Source organism: Anticarsia gemmatalis, chromosome 9, assembly GCF_050436995.1.
Source record: "Anticarsia gemmatalis isolate Benzon Research Colony breed Stoneville strain chromosome 9, ilAntGemm2 primary, whole genome shotgun sequence".
Classification (NCBI taxonomy): Eukaryota; Metazoa; Arthropoda; class Insecta; order Lepidoptera; family Erebidae; genus Anticarsia; species Anticarsia gemmatalis.
In genome coordinates this window covers 2674283-2689619 of record NC_134753.1, presented here as the reverse complement: position 1 = coordinate 2689619, position 15337 = coordinate 2674283, and the positions used below count along the sequence as shown (strand labels likewise).

At 34.3% G+C, this 15337-nt stretch overlaps 4 protein-coding genes across 4 annotated transcripts in view; 3 read left to right on the top strand and 1 right to left on the bottom strand.

Annotated features, from left to right (window-relative positions):
• The first annotated feature begins 65 nt into the window (after positions 1 to 65).
• LOC142975681 (uncharacterized) lies at positions 66 to 3819 on the top strand. The gene is made up of 10 exons (XM_076118670.1): positions 66 to 224; positions 331 to 488; positions 870 to 1133; positions 1300 to 1392; positions 1637 to 1818; positions 2198 to 2398; positions 2704 to 2814; positions 2956 to 3024; positions 3230 to 3392; positions 3647 to 3819. Exons 1-10 carry the CDS (start codon positions 215 to 217, stop codon positions 3731 to 3733), a joined length of 1338 nt encoding a protein of 445 aa, XP_075974785.1. The 5' UTR covers positions 66 to 214; the 3' UTR covers positions 3734 to 3819.
• Positions 3820 to 4000: 181 nt separating this feature from the next.
• Positions 4001 to 5596, bottom strand: LOC142975629 (lysozyme). The gene is made up of 3 exons (XM_076118600.1): positions 5392 to 5596; positions 4859 to 5017; positions 4001 to 4321 (listed from the first exon to the last, which is right to left on the bottom strand). Exons 1-3 carry the CDS (start codon positions 5525 to 5527, stop codon positions 4188 to 4190), a joined length of 429 nt encoding a protein of 142 aa, XP_075974715.1. The 5' UTR covers positions 5528 to 5596; the 3' UTR covers positions 4001 to 4187.
• A 4218-nt stretch (positions 5597 to 9814) lies between these two features.
• On the top strand, positions 9815 to 12264 carry LOC142975682 (lysozyme-like). The gene is made up of 3 exons (XM_076118672.1): positions 9815 to 10145; positions 11050 to 11208; positions 11628 to 12264. Exons 1-3 carry the CDS (start codon positions 10019 to 10021, stop codon positions 11762 to 11764), a joined length of 423 nt encoding a protein of 140 aa, XP_075974787.1. The 5' UTR covers positions 9815 to 10018; the 3' UTR covers positions 11765 to 12264.
• A 1071-nt stretch (positions 12265 to 13335) lies between these two features.
• Positions 13336 to 15337, top strand: part of LOC142975631 (START domain-containing protein 10-like) — a 63089-nt gene continuing 61087 nt past the window's right edge. The window contains exon 1 of the mRNA XM_076118603.1: positions 13336 to 13814. Coding sequence (XP_075974718.1) covers positions 13458 to 13814 — 357 coding nt within the window. The 5' untranslated portion in view covers positions 13336 to 13457. The remainder of the gene's footprint in view (positions 13815 to 15337) is intronic.

Genomic DNA, 15337 nt, shown 5'->3' with positions numbered 1-15337 from the left:
TGGACATTTTTTAACTTTTGTTTCAAGTTTTTGTTGAACTTTTTATTTTGGAGTATTTTGTATCTGTGCCTAAAGTTTTGACAACGGATCCGTTTGTTTTGAATTGAATTTGAATGTCAAACCGTAATTTGTAAAAGGACTCTTTCGCTTGTAATCATTTGTATTTAATATAAAATAAACCTAATACATAATACATAAACAGCAATAAATAACCATGGAGCGCCGTAAGTACTTATTTCGTTCAAGATTCTTTCGAAAGTTGACATGGACTGCAATACTATACGATTTTGTTCGTTGTAAGACTTACTTGACTGTTTCTGATGATTTCAGAGCCAGCATTCACTGTAGAGAACTTTATAAACAACTGGAATGGCGACTTTCCTAACTATCCGCTGACTGCAGCCGATCTGAAGAAGCCTCATGCGGTGATGGGAGCCTTGTTCCAAGTATTTGATAGACTTGGCATTGACAGAGACGCCGTGCTTGCTGTGAGTTTAGTACATTAAAGTGTGTGTTTATCGTCTAATTTAGTCATTCAGTTAGCCGTTTAACCAATTCACAGTCCCATTCAACATTGTAAAGTAGAATTTTCATCTTTTAAAACTATCTAGCAGTGTTTACCATAGCCTGAAGCAGCATCCTGAAGCAATGAAGGCATTAAAAGCTTACTGGAAGACTTCATTTAACTATGTTTGAAGAGTCATTGATAAAATGGTTGTATTGCTAGACATTCTATTTTAACAGTAACTTTACTATTCACACATTATAACTTCTTGGATTATAGCTTACATAAATTATTTTATTGCTTCATTAATGTACCTATTATAGTCTACACATTTTTAGTACAATAAACTGTACACTATTTCCAGGCCCCGCCAGAAGAGAACCGCAATGAAAACACAGTTTACTACTGGGATCTGCTCCCGGTCATCAATATGACCCGTGTGATCAACCATCTAGTCTCTGTAATGCCTCAAGTAGATGCTACCATTACCGTCACCCACTTCCTTCAACCTACGACAACTACGTCTCATTCTATACTGTTGTTGTTGTTCAATTTGATGGTGTTTAATGAGGAAAGGTTAAGGGATATTGCACCGCATGAGGAGGAGTTGTTTGCTAGGACTGACGAGGTATTAAAATTTATTAATGTTTTAAATTTTGTCTTTCATTGTTAAGGAGAAGATTCTTTAAAATTTGTTTGATTACCTTTGAGCTTAAATGTCTTTGCTCTAAGCAAAGTCAAAATTTTGTATAGAATAGCCTGAGTTTTATTGATCATTAACTTTTACATTTCAGGTTAAAGCTTTAGAAGAAAGAAAGAACAGGCTACTGGAAATGCTCAATGAACAAGCTGAAGAGAAAGGAAAGCGTGCTGAAAGATTGGATAAGGTACCCTATTAGATTTCAGGTAGACTCTAAGTAGAAATTCTACAATATTTTCTTAAGATGGCCTATCAATGTAATATCTTAGATGCTTAGGCATTCTTATAAAGTATTTTTAAATGAAGCAAGGTCTTCACAGATATTATCACCTTTCATTTATTGTCAGTTTTATCTAAACTTAACTACAACATTATGTGCACAGTAGTGCTACTATTTACTATTTATTAACATAATCATTTCAAATATACAGTTAGAGCATGACATCAAACAATATGAAGAAGACTTGAAACAAGAGAAGGAGGTCCATGATGAAGAGAGACAAGAGTTGGAGGCTATACAGAAGGAGATGAGACAGACTGAGATGTTGCTTGAACAGAAGAAGAGTCACAGAGATGCTTTGATAGCTGAGGTGGCTAGGAAGAGAGCTTTGAGGTAAGCATTATAGAATATACTGCCTTTTCAACCCTTTTGAGTGCAAATTGCACTGCACTGTACTGATCAGTGCTTAAGTATATCACAGGGAAATAAGTGCAACATGAAGCAATTATAAATGTTATGTTTACTCTAATTTGTTGAAATATACATGGATGTGTTTTGCATATCTCCATGTGTTGAAATATTTACTTGCACACACATATTTATATTGCTAAAGTACACATTAAAGTTTACCATTCAGTCATTGACTTGATACATCATCCAAAACTGTGACACATGAATACTGACTAAGTGGGACAGCACTTAATTTCATAATCGTGCTACCGAAATTGTACTTTGACTTTTACTAAGATCGTCATTACTTTATTGTCTCCAGGGTATACGACGCAGAAGACATCAAAGCGCAAGCTGAACAAGCGGCCCAAAACGTTCAGGAGGCGGAAGAGAAGCTCAACTCATTACGCGCCACTCTCATGCAGAAGGAAAACAGTCTTAAGAACTTGCAGACTATCAAACCTAATCTGGATACAGCTAATAACTTGCTGCACGAGATTATGAAGCTTTCTGAAAGTTTAAAGTGAGTATGGTGAATATGAGTCACGTAATGTAGTTTTTCTGTGTCAGGTATATGCAGGCACTCAATAAGTAAATAAAAAAAATGAAGAAATTTATTTATTATTACCTGTTTTTATTCAGTCAATTTTTCTCAAGTGGGACTGGAGAACAAAGGCCTCTTTTTATTATGTTTGACTGACCACAGCTATGTCTGTTTTCCTGCTGTAATATATCTCTATGCAAAACAATATTATTTTTTGTCAGCAAACTGTGTGTTAGTTAAACTATGTTTATAACTTTTATATAATTTAAATATTGTTTTTTCAGGGACTTCGAAAGTGGTGACCTAGAATCGGACAGTAAGGAAGGAGAGTTAGATGTACTAAACACAGAACTGGGTGAACTACAGGCTCAATTATCTGAGTTACAAGTTGCTAGGTAAGGCTAAGTTACGAAAATTATTACGTTTATAAGGAGAAAAATTATTGAAATTTAGAGTGAAGTAAAGTGCAATAAAAAGTTAAGAGATATGCATTTAAGATAATAATTAAACTTATTGTATATTATGTTACATTTCAGAGCGGATGCGGCTAAGAAACGACTCGAGAGCCAAGCTAAAAGACAGCAGGAAAGAACTGTGGCACACAGGTAAGAACAATATTATATCACACTGTTTACAGATATATAATGTTCAGTACAAAATAAATAGTGCTCATTGTATTGATAAAGCTCACCATCTAACTAAACCATCTGTAATAAAGTAGAGATTTCCTTGGCAATATGATAGCTATATTTCTGAAGAATTAGTACTACATTAGCAATAATCTTATAAATGTTACTTTTATACCTTCAGTTCTCTTCGTGAAGCAGAAGAAAAAGACAGGAAACTTCGCGATAAGTCCAAGAAGGCGCTACAACGTACAGAAGAAATAAAAGAGCTCACTGCAAAATACGAGGCTGAGAAGACCAGTGGCTTGGAGCAGCTGGCTGCTATCAAAAATACCTTCTGTACTGAGGTATGTATTTAAATAGTAGTAGCTTTTGAAAAGATTCTGTTTTACGAAGTAGATGTTCTTAGTCACAAATCTTTCATTCTGATTTAGCCATTTTAGGATCAGTTATATTAGAAAGCGCAGTTTATTCTTTTTAGTATAAATTACTGAAACAATTGTGCCTTTAGTGATTCAACTATAAGGAATACAATGGCTCAATCTTTTTTTTTTGTTGTTATAAATTATTTCTAATTTTAATGTTTTGGATTGCTTTTCAGTTGAAAAACATTGACGACATGTTATTGAAGAAAGCTGTGGAGGCTGAGAAGAAAGTAGAAGAAAAGCTACGGAATAGACATATTTAAGTTATTATTGTAAACCTAGAACAGTAATGTATATTAAGTTAATTATAAATAATGAATAATAAACGTATTAGTAATCACAAACTGTACTAATTGTATTGCAATAAAGCCCATTTTTGTTTTCCCTTTTTACCTAAATTGCTATCAGCGCCACCTATTTCAATTATTGGAACTAGATGGCGCTGATAGTTTGTCTATCTCTTTGTCGATGTCTATCTTTAAAGAAAATAATAATTACAGGTACAGTTAGATTAAAAGAAAACGTAGGTATTTAGATTTTATAGTTTTTATTAAATGCATAGGTCCTTATTATTACAATATCAGTCGTTTACATAGTTATATAAGTATATAACTAAGTATTATATTATGCATAGACGGTCACGAAGATGTTTAGAAGAAAAACGGCACTGCGATGAGAAAATGAGATGTTACTTAAGCCGTTATGGAATGGTGTTGTTTAGCAGTTGCTGATGTCGGGGAGGGTCTTGCCCTGGCAGTGGTTGCGCCATCCGTACCAAGCCTGGAACTTGTGACGTTTGTAGATCTTCTTAGCACAAGTCGAAGCCTTCGTTATATCGTCTAAGAGCATTTCTGGGAAAAAAATGTAATTTTATTAGTAAGATTAACATAGTTGCTCAACAATATCAAATTGAGTGAAGGAATAAATCAAAAGTTATCAATGTTAGTGTTTACGCCATGCTGCTAGACATTGTGGATTTAAAAACATACTACACGACTGTGATACGATATAAACGAGAGACGTAAGTAAAAAGATGTGCCTTTGATGAAATTGTAACGACTGCGTCCTTACGTTCCTTCACCCGCGCTCCTAATTACTATTTGTCTGTCATTGTCTTATAACTAATTTTTACTTTCTACGGAGTGCCTTGAATTTTTTTTATGGTAAAGCTATAAATTTATAATTATATTATTTTATAATTTGCGTGTGGCGGGTTCGAATCCGCCCGGAACAATTTTTGTGTGATGAGCACTACTATTTGTTCTGAGCCTGGTTTTTAATTTATCTATTTAAGTATATAAGTATGTTTATCAGTTATTTGATTATCATAGTACAAGCTCTGCTTAGTTTGGTAGTTTATAAGTTAGCTATGTGTTTGTTGTACTTACCAGCGCAAGTAACATTGCAATCCTTGCCCCTGGTGGAAGTGTTGCTGCACCAATACTTGTCGTTGATCTGGAACAGGCCGTAGTCCCTCGAGCCGTTCCTGTTCACGGTGCCCATCTTGTCGGTCTTCCTGCCGCTCTCGTTTTCAACCAAGCATACCCCTGAAAACATTCACAATGAAATTAGTACATAAGTACTTAATAAATGTTTTTTGTTTGAAACCTAGCTTCGTAGTAACTTTCTGTTAACGGCATACAGATGTCGCTATTAATGGGTATTCTTGATTCTTCGATTTTAAGGTGCCGTGTTAACTTTGAGAACACACTAGGTTGATTTCGATGTTGAGTCAAAACCAAGCTAACAGCTAAGCTAGCAGTTTACTAACTTTACTACATTTAACTAAGTTTTATGTGAAGTAAGTGAACAAGAAACAAATTGTTGGAAAACGCCTGTCGTAAATGTCATAGCAAAAATAGAATAAACTTTCGAATTGGACACTAACTATAAATTAAAATTTAAACAGGTATATACTTACAATCCCTCATTTTATCCTCGGGGAATCCTTGCGCTCTCAGATCGCGAACCAAATCGCATCTATTTGCGTAATATTTAGCATCGCATTGCAGGCAAATTGCCGCCAAAGCGAACAGGAATAATGTCAACTTCTGCATTTTACCACAGATTAAAAAAGTTATATTTTTTTTAAATACAAGTGCTTGTTCCCGAGTGTGGACTGTGTATGAGCTATGCAGCCTCCTGCATTTATACTTATATGAGACCGGTTACAAACTGTGTGTATTTGTGTATTGGTTATTGTAGGCACGTACAGACTGGGATGCGGGGATTCCTCTTTATCAATAGAGGTCACATGATGTCATTGACGCATGTTTTCAAGCAGTTTGTTCAGATGATATTATTTTTATTTACATAAATATGTGCACTTACATTTAATTTGTTTTCTTATCGATAAAAGGCTAGGGAATAAAAATGTGAAACCTAGGGAATATTTTTTTTTCTATTATTATTTAGCACAATCAGTAAAAATGCTTTACGCGGAAGCCGACTCGACAATGGCTAGATAAATGGATAGATAAGTAGTTAAATAGAATTAGCAGTGCTGGGTAGTGCTTATTAACACCGCATCTTGTACTTCCTTTGTGTAATATAAGTGTCTACAAAGAATTTTAACTTACAACTTGCGGACTAATTTAGGTATATTAGCTAAGGGTGAGTGATTATCGTGTTTGAATTTTCAGCATTTTATTCATATCATACTCTGAACTTTATCGATAACGTTGAGTGTTTGGTCTTAAGTTACACAACAATAAGCAAATAAGTATTCAATACAAATAATTGAACTGACCGTATCATTAAGCAATGATTACATATTACATATTAACTGTTTTCAAATATTTATCAAGGTGAATTACTATACATGTAAATACATAATATAATATGTAAACTAACACGAAGTATTGACAGAGGTGTTTAAAAATGGCCTACTGTCTGCTGCCGGGCACATAATTTTACTTCGGACCATTGTAGAGACGTTTGATAAAAATTATAGAACCCAATCATTCATTTTCATAGATGTCGGTTCAGCAGTTTTGCCGTGAAAATGTAACAGACAGACATGTATACATACTTTCGCATTAATAATATTAGTATGGATTGCATTTTAATTAGATATACTTACTTAACTGCGTGTTAACGGGCTAACCACAATTTGTATATTAATTCGTTATTCCATTTTATAATTAAGTGTTTTGTATCGTTGCGGTTTGGGGAAATAGCGTCGTTTTTGGTAACAATAATATAATAAATGACATCATAATTAGTAAATTATTTCATTTAAAAGGTAATGTTAATAAAAATTGTCTCAGATATTGCTGTTATTGTCCGTAGACACTATGGTTAATTAGACAATCCGCTCATTCTGAAAAAGAAACTGTATCATTCGATCAATTTTAAAATTTAAATAAATTAAAATCGTTGTTTTTAAAATTCCTGAATAAGAGAACTGAAACAAGGAAAAATATACCTACCATTTAACTTAAACGACTCGAAAAGATGCCATAAATTAGCAAACTTTTTAATTGCGTTGTTGCATTAAGCGCGGTGTATACTATTTACGGCCGCGTAGCATACAATTTTGTTATTTTTTTCATTGGAAACTCTATGCTGTGCACCTGCGCTTTATAAACTTAAATAGGTGTAAGTAGAAGCCCGTAGCTTAAGTTTTTGGTTAATGCAACAGATTTTTTCTTGGCACATTTCCACAGGCCGCTGCCTAATGAGTTTTTTTGGGAAACTTAAAAAATGTGCTACATAGGTAATTAAAACTAAATTTTGTCTTGCAGCAAGAAACAGCTAAATATTTTAAAAGTAGCTATAATATTAAACGGTTTTCTTATATCTTTTATGTCCATATTAATATAACAGTAAGAAACTTCTTTTTATATGTCAAATGCATACTTCAAACCCTGCTTCCAAGTAGATACCAGTCTTATAAAATGGACTTCACAGTGTCCTTACGAACTAAAATAGATCAGCCCCAAAACTGTAGCTCTAAATAAACAAGGTTTGAGCAAATAAATTGAGTAATCCGTCATAATACACGCCTTTGTCTGTCAATCCATCACGCCGAGTAATCGTCTGAAGGCTGAACAATATTGCCGTGGTGTTTTCTTAGAAATATTTCCTATTTTCACATGTTATTTGAGTGCTGTTGACGTCTTCCTTCAACTTAAAATAAGTAGGATTATTGTTAGGTTATGTTTTTGGTTCCGTAATAATCTGATCTAATCATAATAATATATTTTGTTGATAAGCTAAAAGGTTTAATAGGGAGCTTGTATAGGTTTGGTAAAACTTCAAACGTTTAATTAATTGATTGTTTAATATATGACTTGGTAAGAATTACTGAAACATTACATAAATAGACATGTATACTTTTTGTGAAGGTTCGCATTGATAATATTTCCTGCCTGAATGATAAACGCAACGCAGGAGAGCGAAGAAATACTTTATAGATATCAAATGTTTATAATTCACACTATGTATTGCAATAATAAGGTTTATCAGAAGACGGGTCATAGTACCACTAAGTACCGGGACTCTACCGTAATCTAAGGTCAAGCGTTTGTTGTGGTTTAATATAAAAGTATGTATATACGTGTATGATTTGCACGTGCATACACAATTACGATACTGGCTTTATAAGATAGTGTAAATGTGCATTCTTAAGTAAACATACATATGTTTTTTTTAGTTATAAAATTTTCCTACCCTGTGCAATTTAAAAGATAAAAATACATATTTTTAAGGAATTATCGAAACCAGTCTTACTATGTACTGTTTCAAAGCCTACGGATAAGGGTCGGTTAACCAAACTGGCAGATAAAAATATACCAAGTTTACGTTAACACGTAACAATCTTTAACGAACCATGCGAGTTTTTGTATGATTAATTAGCATTCTGCAACAAAAATAGCAAAATATCTACGTTTATTTAACAAAAACTAACCATAGAACATGTAGCGTCTCAATACTATTATATTATTAAGTTATTAAATAACCATCAAAGAGTTCGTGATGATAATTAACAATTTCTATTAAACTTCAAACAACCGGGGACGTACCTCTGCCATTATGAAAAAACAACAGACGGCTAGGTTAGTCATCACTTGAACCGAATTAGTTGAGAGTTTTCCTGTTATTGAAAAAGTGTATTAATCTCAGAAGGAATAAGTTGAAGAAAAAAATAAAATATTCGAGATTCGAGAAAATTTTGCAGATGACTTAACCTAAGTAATGTGCTCTATGTAAAGTTAATAAGGTATATAAACTCTATATTATAAACGGTTTCTGGATGAAAACTGATGTTATTCGTTTTTTCCTGTTTCTAATTTCTATTAGAATATTTCCTAACAATGGCCGGTAAATAGACATTCGGTCGCCTACTATATCACGAGGCCAACATTGTCAATGGCGAAATTTGAGTGTATTTCATACACCTCCGCTGACACCTTTAGGTATAACAGGCGTGATATTATGTATAAATGTTCTACTTCAAAGAGCTGTGTGATCGTTGTCTACAAGATACAAAACAGGCTGCATTTGCAAGTCAATTCTAACTTCGCTGTTGCCGTCAGGGAATCCCCGTGCATATAAAATTGTAGAAAACAATGTGTTTCTCTCTGTTAGAGACCGTTTACATGAAAATACTGAAATTATGGTACTGAAATGAATAAATTTAATCAATTAACAGTGCTAGGCAAGGGTCTTCACTTGAAATGAGGGAAGTGACATAAATTAAGTTTTAGGATTTAGGATTAATCAGTAACTGACGTATGTACATATGTAGCAAATCTTTTCATTTTCATTCTCAGATTTAGAAATCTTATTGGGAAAATAGAGACGTAATCTTAAGTTGTAAATACAATTTATTTCAGCAAAGCTTTTCTCACAAAGACCCTAATTACAGCAAAGGCTGGAATGTTAATCTCAGACCTCTGAAACTAGCGTTCTTAAGTGGTGCTTCGAATTTAAAGCTCCCAGAAAACGAATAAGTGAGTAGGAAAATTATAAATATAACTTTGAAGATTATAAAAGACAATTTCTAAGTTTTGTCAACGATTGCCAGTTTTAGTAGAGTAGGAAAAAGACAAGCCTTTGATTGCGTTGAAATTAAACAGATTTTCCTATAAAGCATTTCAAATAGAAAAATAATTTTCTATATCGGGCCAGACGTTTTTGGGTAGGAGAAGAAACCAAGAAAGTTGTCTATGAGTTGAGAGGTACTCCTTTTTCCGAAGACGGTTAAATATATCATAATTATGGTAAGTGAAAAGATGTCTTAAGATCTTACAAACAAGTAGTTAATTATCAGTACTTTTAAGATTCTTATATAAAGGGACACCTCTTTAAAAACTCATCTCATTGTCTCAATTGTGACTTGTAAACAACAGTAGCACAGACAGTAGTCATTAGTAGTCAACATAATAGAGTAGCAATATTTATCGAGCAGTGCGATAAAAGCATAATATATGTAGTTCTATGTAAATTTTACGTCCTTTTTCCATTGAGGCAGCGTAACTTTTCCTAAATTTTCGGGGATATAAAGGCTTCTTTCATAAAGTAAAAAAAAAACTATTTCAATAATGAATAGAATATTATTGTTAGTCATTGTTTTTTGTGTGTATTGTGACGGTAAATATTTTGAAACGAGATGTGATTTGGTTTATGAATTGAGAAAACAAGGATTTCCTGATGATAAAATGGCTGACTGTAAGTTATTACTTTACTTTTACTAGCGTTGATAGATAGGTTGAGTATCATCACTTTTGGAGGATACTATTCTAAGATAGTTCCAGATAGTTATCTTTAGGAATTTCGACCGTAATGATCATACATTTGCTGTCACATAAATAGGTGATAGGTTATCTTCTTAAAGTGTTAAACTGGTTTAATAATCAAGTAAAATACAAATTAAATTAACATGTAAGTAAATGCGAATGTTTTTTTTTACTTGAGTAGTAGAAAGTCACTAAATACCTCAATTTAAGATATTTGCATAGTTTATTTCTACAATGAGTTTGCAAATTCAGGTAGCTGTAGAGATGTAGTGAAGTCTTCTCATTATGTCTTCATTATCATTTGTTTGTGTGAGTCATTTGCTCTTTCAAAGACATGAGGAAAAATATGTTAAGAATATCGGGGAATAACTTATTCGGATGTTGTTATTATAATTATATAACGTCAATTTTAATAATGATACAACTCATAATATAGGGACTTTTTGAGTTAGTTTTATTACTTAGGTGTTTAATTCGGACTTATTGGTAGTCAGTATTAGAGAGTTGTAAAAATGAGTTAGTTATGTATGAGAAGAAACTTTAAGTCATAAGGACTCCTTTCGTCGTCTAATAAAAATATACCTGTCTCTTTTTATTAATTAGTATTGATCATCTCCTATCTCATCTGATGCAATATCTCTCTCTCTTTCTCTTCTCAAACTGATTTCGAAATATAGCTATATCACATTGGGATCTTCAGATAACGGTAGGACTTCTTCTTGTCACTTGGTCAATGCGAAGGGCTGCGGCTTAAGCCCTCTCTTTTTTAAGGACTTTAAGAACCTGTCCATTCTTCAAGACCTCTTAAGTTTCTACAAGGTTTGTTTGTATTTCAGGGGTATGTCTGATTGAAAACGAGAGTGGTCGCCGTACAGAAGTAATAGGTAAAGTGAACAGGAACGGCTCGAGGGACTACGGGCTGTTTCAAATCAATGATGGATTGTGGTGCAGTAATACTACTGTGCCCGGGAACGATTGTACAGTTACTTGTGCCGGTACGTAGTACTGTTGAAATAAGCTATTGAATTGACTTTGAAATTATATACAGCATATTGTGTAGTATGTATTTTACGAAGTAGAATAATGTTAACAATAAAGCGGCCTGTTGTGTTTTTTCAGCGAAGGAAAAGAGACTAAGAAGCAGTTTAAAGTTTTCACGAGATAAATTATGTTGTTCGCTGTATATTAGTAACGGAAAAAGTAATTGTTATTTAAGCGACCATTTCATTTTCATCACATATTATTTTTGTTTAAATGGTCAATAAGTTAGGGCATGTCTTTTGGTCAAAATTGATGACGACGGAACCAATGTTGATTCATCATTATCATTATTATATTATCATTACAAAAGAAAAAAACCAACTAACGTTTTAAATTAGCTTCATGAATAAACTTTAATTACTTTGTTTCTCAGACTTGATCACAGATGACATTACCGCGGCGTCGAATTGCGCTAAGATAATCTACAGGCGTCAGAAGTTTTTCGCCTGGCACGGATGGGAGAAACGATGCCAAACTACACTACCTGACATTAGTATGTGTAACAAATAAAATTTACCAAACCAAACAACTTTTGTACTTAATGTACAAATGTTTATTATTCCTTTAAAAACACATGTAATGTCAAGAAAGTAGAGTCGCCCTTTCTAATTTTTCTTATAATTATAATCATCAAAATTAAATCTTATAGCCAGCTTGTTGTCCCCTGCACTATACATACTTACCGGTAGGTTAGCCGCCAGTTGGTTCAGCAATCCTTGGCACGGCCAACCCATAGATGGATGACCGCTTAACGGTATAAGCGCCAAACGCCTCAATGCTTCGGAAGACACAGTAAAAACTAAGGTCATGTCACTTAATATGACAACATTTTAACCATCTCATATTTGAATCATTGATTTTATACTAACTGTTGTTTCCATATTCTGAAGACTTAATTTCTAAGGCAATAATCGATACGTAATGCTTCTCAGCTCTATCTTTATTCTTCCTCTCTTTTTAAATTACTTAACATGGACAATGTCTGTTCCGTAGAAATTGAATAAAACCAATTCGATTTGCATTTCTTTAGTCTTTATTATTTTAAAGATCTTAGATAGAAGAATTAATCTAGGAATGGAGAGCAGCTTACATTAAGATCTGCTGACTTCAATTGTTAGGGTTGTCCTCTGTTATAATTTGTGGTAACTTTTTTAATTTTACTGATCATGAGGTCTCGGGTACGATTCCCGATTCAGTTCTTCTTATCGTATGGTTAGTGGTCAAAGTTGTTTAAGCTTATAAGCCCGATTCAGTCTAAGTGCTATATTAGTCTTTTGTGATTAAAATTAGAATAGTATTCCGAAGGATTTATTGCTCTATAGTAGCCCGGAGTTTGGCAATGAGCCCGGTATACGTCAATAGGTTCACCCCTATTAAACGGGACCAAACATTGTAAATTGCGAAACGCTGGTGTATTTCATACAACTACAGTTTTGCAGCCTCGGGTATAACAAGCGTGATGTTGTAAAACTTACACAAATTAATGCGATAATTATTTTCTTGTGAATCACACAAATATTGGGTTTCGTATCTCACTCAAGGGCAGCACTGCAATGAGCGTTTTCATAACTGCGTCAAGGAGGTTGTCATAATTTCTATCATAATATTAATATCCTTACTAAAGGAAATTCTGTGACCTTCGATATGTTTACCCCAAGCACAACTCCCGAGGGAGCAGAATCTCTGTGATAAACCGTGGTATAATCCCATTAATCGTTACTGATTAAAAGCATCTCTTCAATAGAATAATTAACGATGCGGGGACGCTTCTATAGCTGTTCCTGCCACTTAAGGAGGAGATTACTGATCGCATTATGTCGTTGCTTGGTTGCTAGCCAACAGGTGGAGGTAATTGAGAGACTTAGTGTAGAAGGGACAATATATTTCAGAAGTTATTGAGCTAAAGGATAATTAGATACCAGACACTTCGAGATATGTGAAGTAAATATTAAGCTTAGTAGAAGCTAGGAAAAGTTTCCTTGGTGTTTTTATGGCATCGGTATCAAAGTTTTAGAGATTACCTACAAACAAAGTTCATCTTTGTAAAATAATAACATTAGCCAAGAATAAAGGAACTGATGTTCATTTTATCGTTATTAAAAGTCTGAAACTTGTCGGTGCGGTCCTGTGGTTTTAAACCGCAACTTAACAAACTGACAACCATAATACCTCTAAGCCTCAAAGAAAGTAGACACTGGCAGGAATGACAGGAGGACGTATTAAAGAAAGCCAATTGCCAGCAATCAAAATTAAAAAAAGAGCTAAAATGAAAATGGCGGTGCTGCGTCCCGCGCATGCGCCTAGCATTGACTGGCGGGTTGTCGCGGAGTGGCGGGCAGTTGCTGATGCCAGTTTGCCGTGTGCAGCGCGTTGTGATGTCCGTGCTCGAATGGGAGGCGCGGGATGGGCGCGCGGCGAAGCGCGCGTCGCCGATGACTCGGACTTTGAAGCACTAAAGAGCCTCCTAGCTTCCGAAGTAGGCTGGACTTTGGAGTACGAGAAGGACGGAGTGAAGGTCTGGGCAGAGGATGCCGCTCACGGCGCGCTACGAACTGTCAAGGTCTGTTGTTGTCTTTCAATTCGAAAACAAATAGTAAATTGTCACCCACGCTACTTCTATTCACTTTACATACTTTTTGTGACTTAAACTTCGTTTATTTAGAGTTTTTCTGAGATTGTTTGTGTTTGTAGTAGTAAAATAGGCCCGACCGCATGCTGGCAGGTAGGGACACGAAACACACATAATGATAAATAGGTACGTATCCTCGGACGACCCTCTGTTGCCCGCAGCTGCGTTGACAACTTTTTACTTAACTACCACTTTGAAGTTCCGGGGAATTCTAGAAAATACTTCTGAAAGTGCTTTATTCAACAATTTAAACAGAAATTAAGGGAAAAGTTGGAGGGAAATTCACAATTAGGTATCCACCGTAATAATAAGCCGTTAAAATTTATGTAGGCTTGGTTTTTTTTCAATATGAGATTTGAATTTTCAGTAGGTACTTCATTTTAATTTCAGTGATAAGGTTTACTTAGGACAAAATTGTTTTTTGGGAAACGAATTAGGTAAGTATTTGTTCATACGTGAGTGTTTTAGGGTTTTATACAAAAACTAATATTGATACAATGATAATGAGGTTTCATGGTATTTTTTATTAATTCGAGAACGTGAGGAAAACGGAAGCTCTTTTTTATTTACTGCATATGATTTGTAGGTCATTGGAATACGTAAAAGATAGCCTATAGAAACTAAGGCTTGCGGAGACCGACTGAACTTAAACTACTTACTTCATTTGTTTAAAAAGTCTGGTTCGTTTCTGCATTGAAGAAATAATTTTCTCTTTACTATGATGTTCCATCTTTTCAGTACCCATTTGCCTAATTGCTGATGTTCGTGACTTTATCATTAGTGCTATAGTTGGTGCTAATTTTCATTAGTATGGTTACAAAGCACGCTACCTATTACGGACACCTATGAAGGATATAAAGGTTCATATAAACAATGTTATTGATTCATCACGATGTTCTTTTGGTTTTAATTTCACCTTGTAATCTGTTAGAATAGGGAGATTTAATAATGGAGTGGGAGTGGAGTATTTCGTAAAAATCAATGTTAAAACAGAGTTTACAGATAGTTAAGCGGAAGAAGAGAGCATATTGTGCTGACTCTGCCGTATATAGGATAAGAGAAAGACATTTTATTAGATACTAGCTGACCCGCACAGCTCCGCTCACACTTTTTTTCTCCATAAAATCCTTTCCCATGTCTTTTATATAATTTCACAAAAGCAATAGGTCGATTTGGTCGAACCGTTTTTAAAGTATTGGCCTTAATTCGGATCGAAAAATAGATCCACATCTACCAGGAGATCATGTTTACTTGGTGTTGTTGTTTCCATGTTTTGTTCTTCCATCAGGCACACATGCGGTCGATCAGGATAAAAAGTTCCGTAAAGTTCCATGTTCGTCTTATGTGTCTGCAACAATTTTCAGCAGGTGCAGCTGTTCTTGAATTATAAATAGTGTAACTAACATGACTTTCTTTTTTGTCACTCGAGTAATAAATATAAAAGCTATTCTTAA

Bases quoted from the DNA above. Each gene is read 5' to 3' on its own strand.
- LOC142975629 (XM_076118600.1), bottom strand. From the start codon at position 5,527: ATGCAGAAGTTGACATTATTCCTGTTCGCTTTGGCGGCAATTTGCCTG. The intron at 5,018-5,391 runs GTAAGTATATAC...GAATGTTTTCAG, and splicing joins CGAGGATAAAATGAGGGATT to GGGTATGCTTGGTTGAAAAC. The intron at 4,322-4,858 runs GTAAGTACAACA...TTTTTTTCCCAG, and splicing joins TTGCAATGTTACTTGCGCTG to AAATGCTCTTAGACGATATA.
- LOC142975682 (XM_076118672.1), top strand. From the start codon at position 10,019: ATGAATAGAATATTATTGTTAGTCATTGTTTTTTGTGTGTATTGTGAC. The intron at 10,146-11,049 runs GTAAGTTATTAC...TTTGTATTTCAG, and splicing joins TGATGATAAAATGGCTGACT to GGGTATGTCTGATTGAAAAC. The intron at 11,209-11,627 runs GTACGTAGTACT...TTTGTTTCTCAG, and splicing joins TTGTACAGTTACTTGTGCCG to ACTTGATCACAGATGACATT.
- LOC142975681 (XM_076118670.1), top strand. The intron at 1,134-1,299 runs GTATTAAAATTT...TTTACATTTCAG, and splicing joins TGTTTGCTAGGACTGACGAG to GTTAAAGCTTTAGAAGAAAG. The intron at 1,393-1,636 runs GTACCCTATTAG...TCAAATATACAG, and splicing joins GTGCTGAAAGATTGGATAAG to TTAGAGCATGACATCAAACA.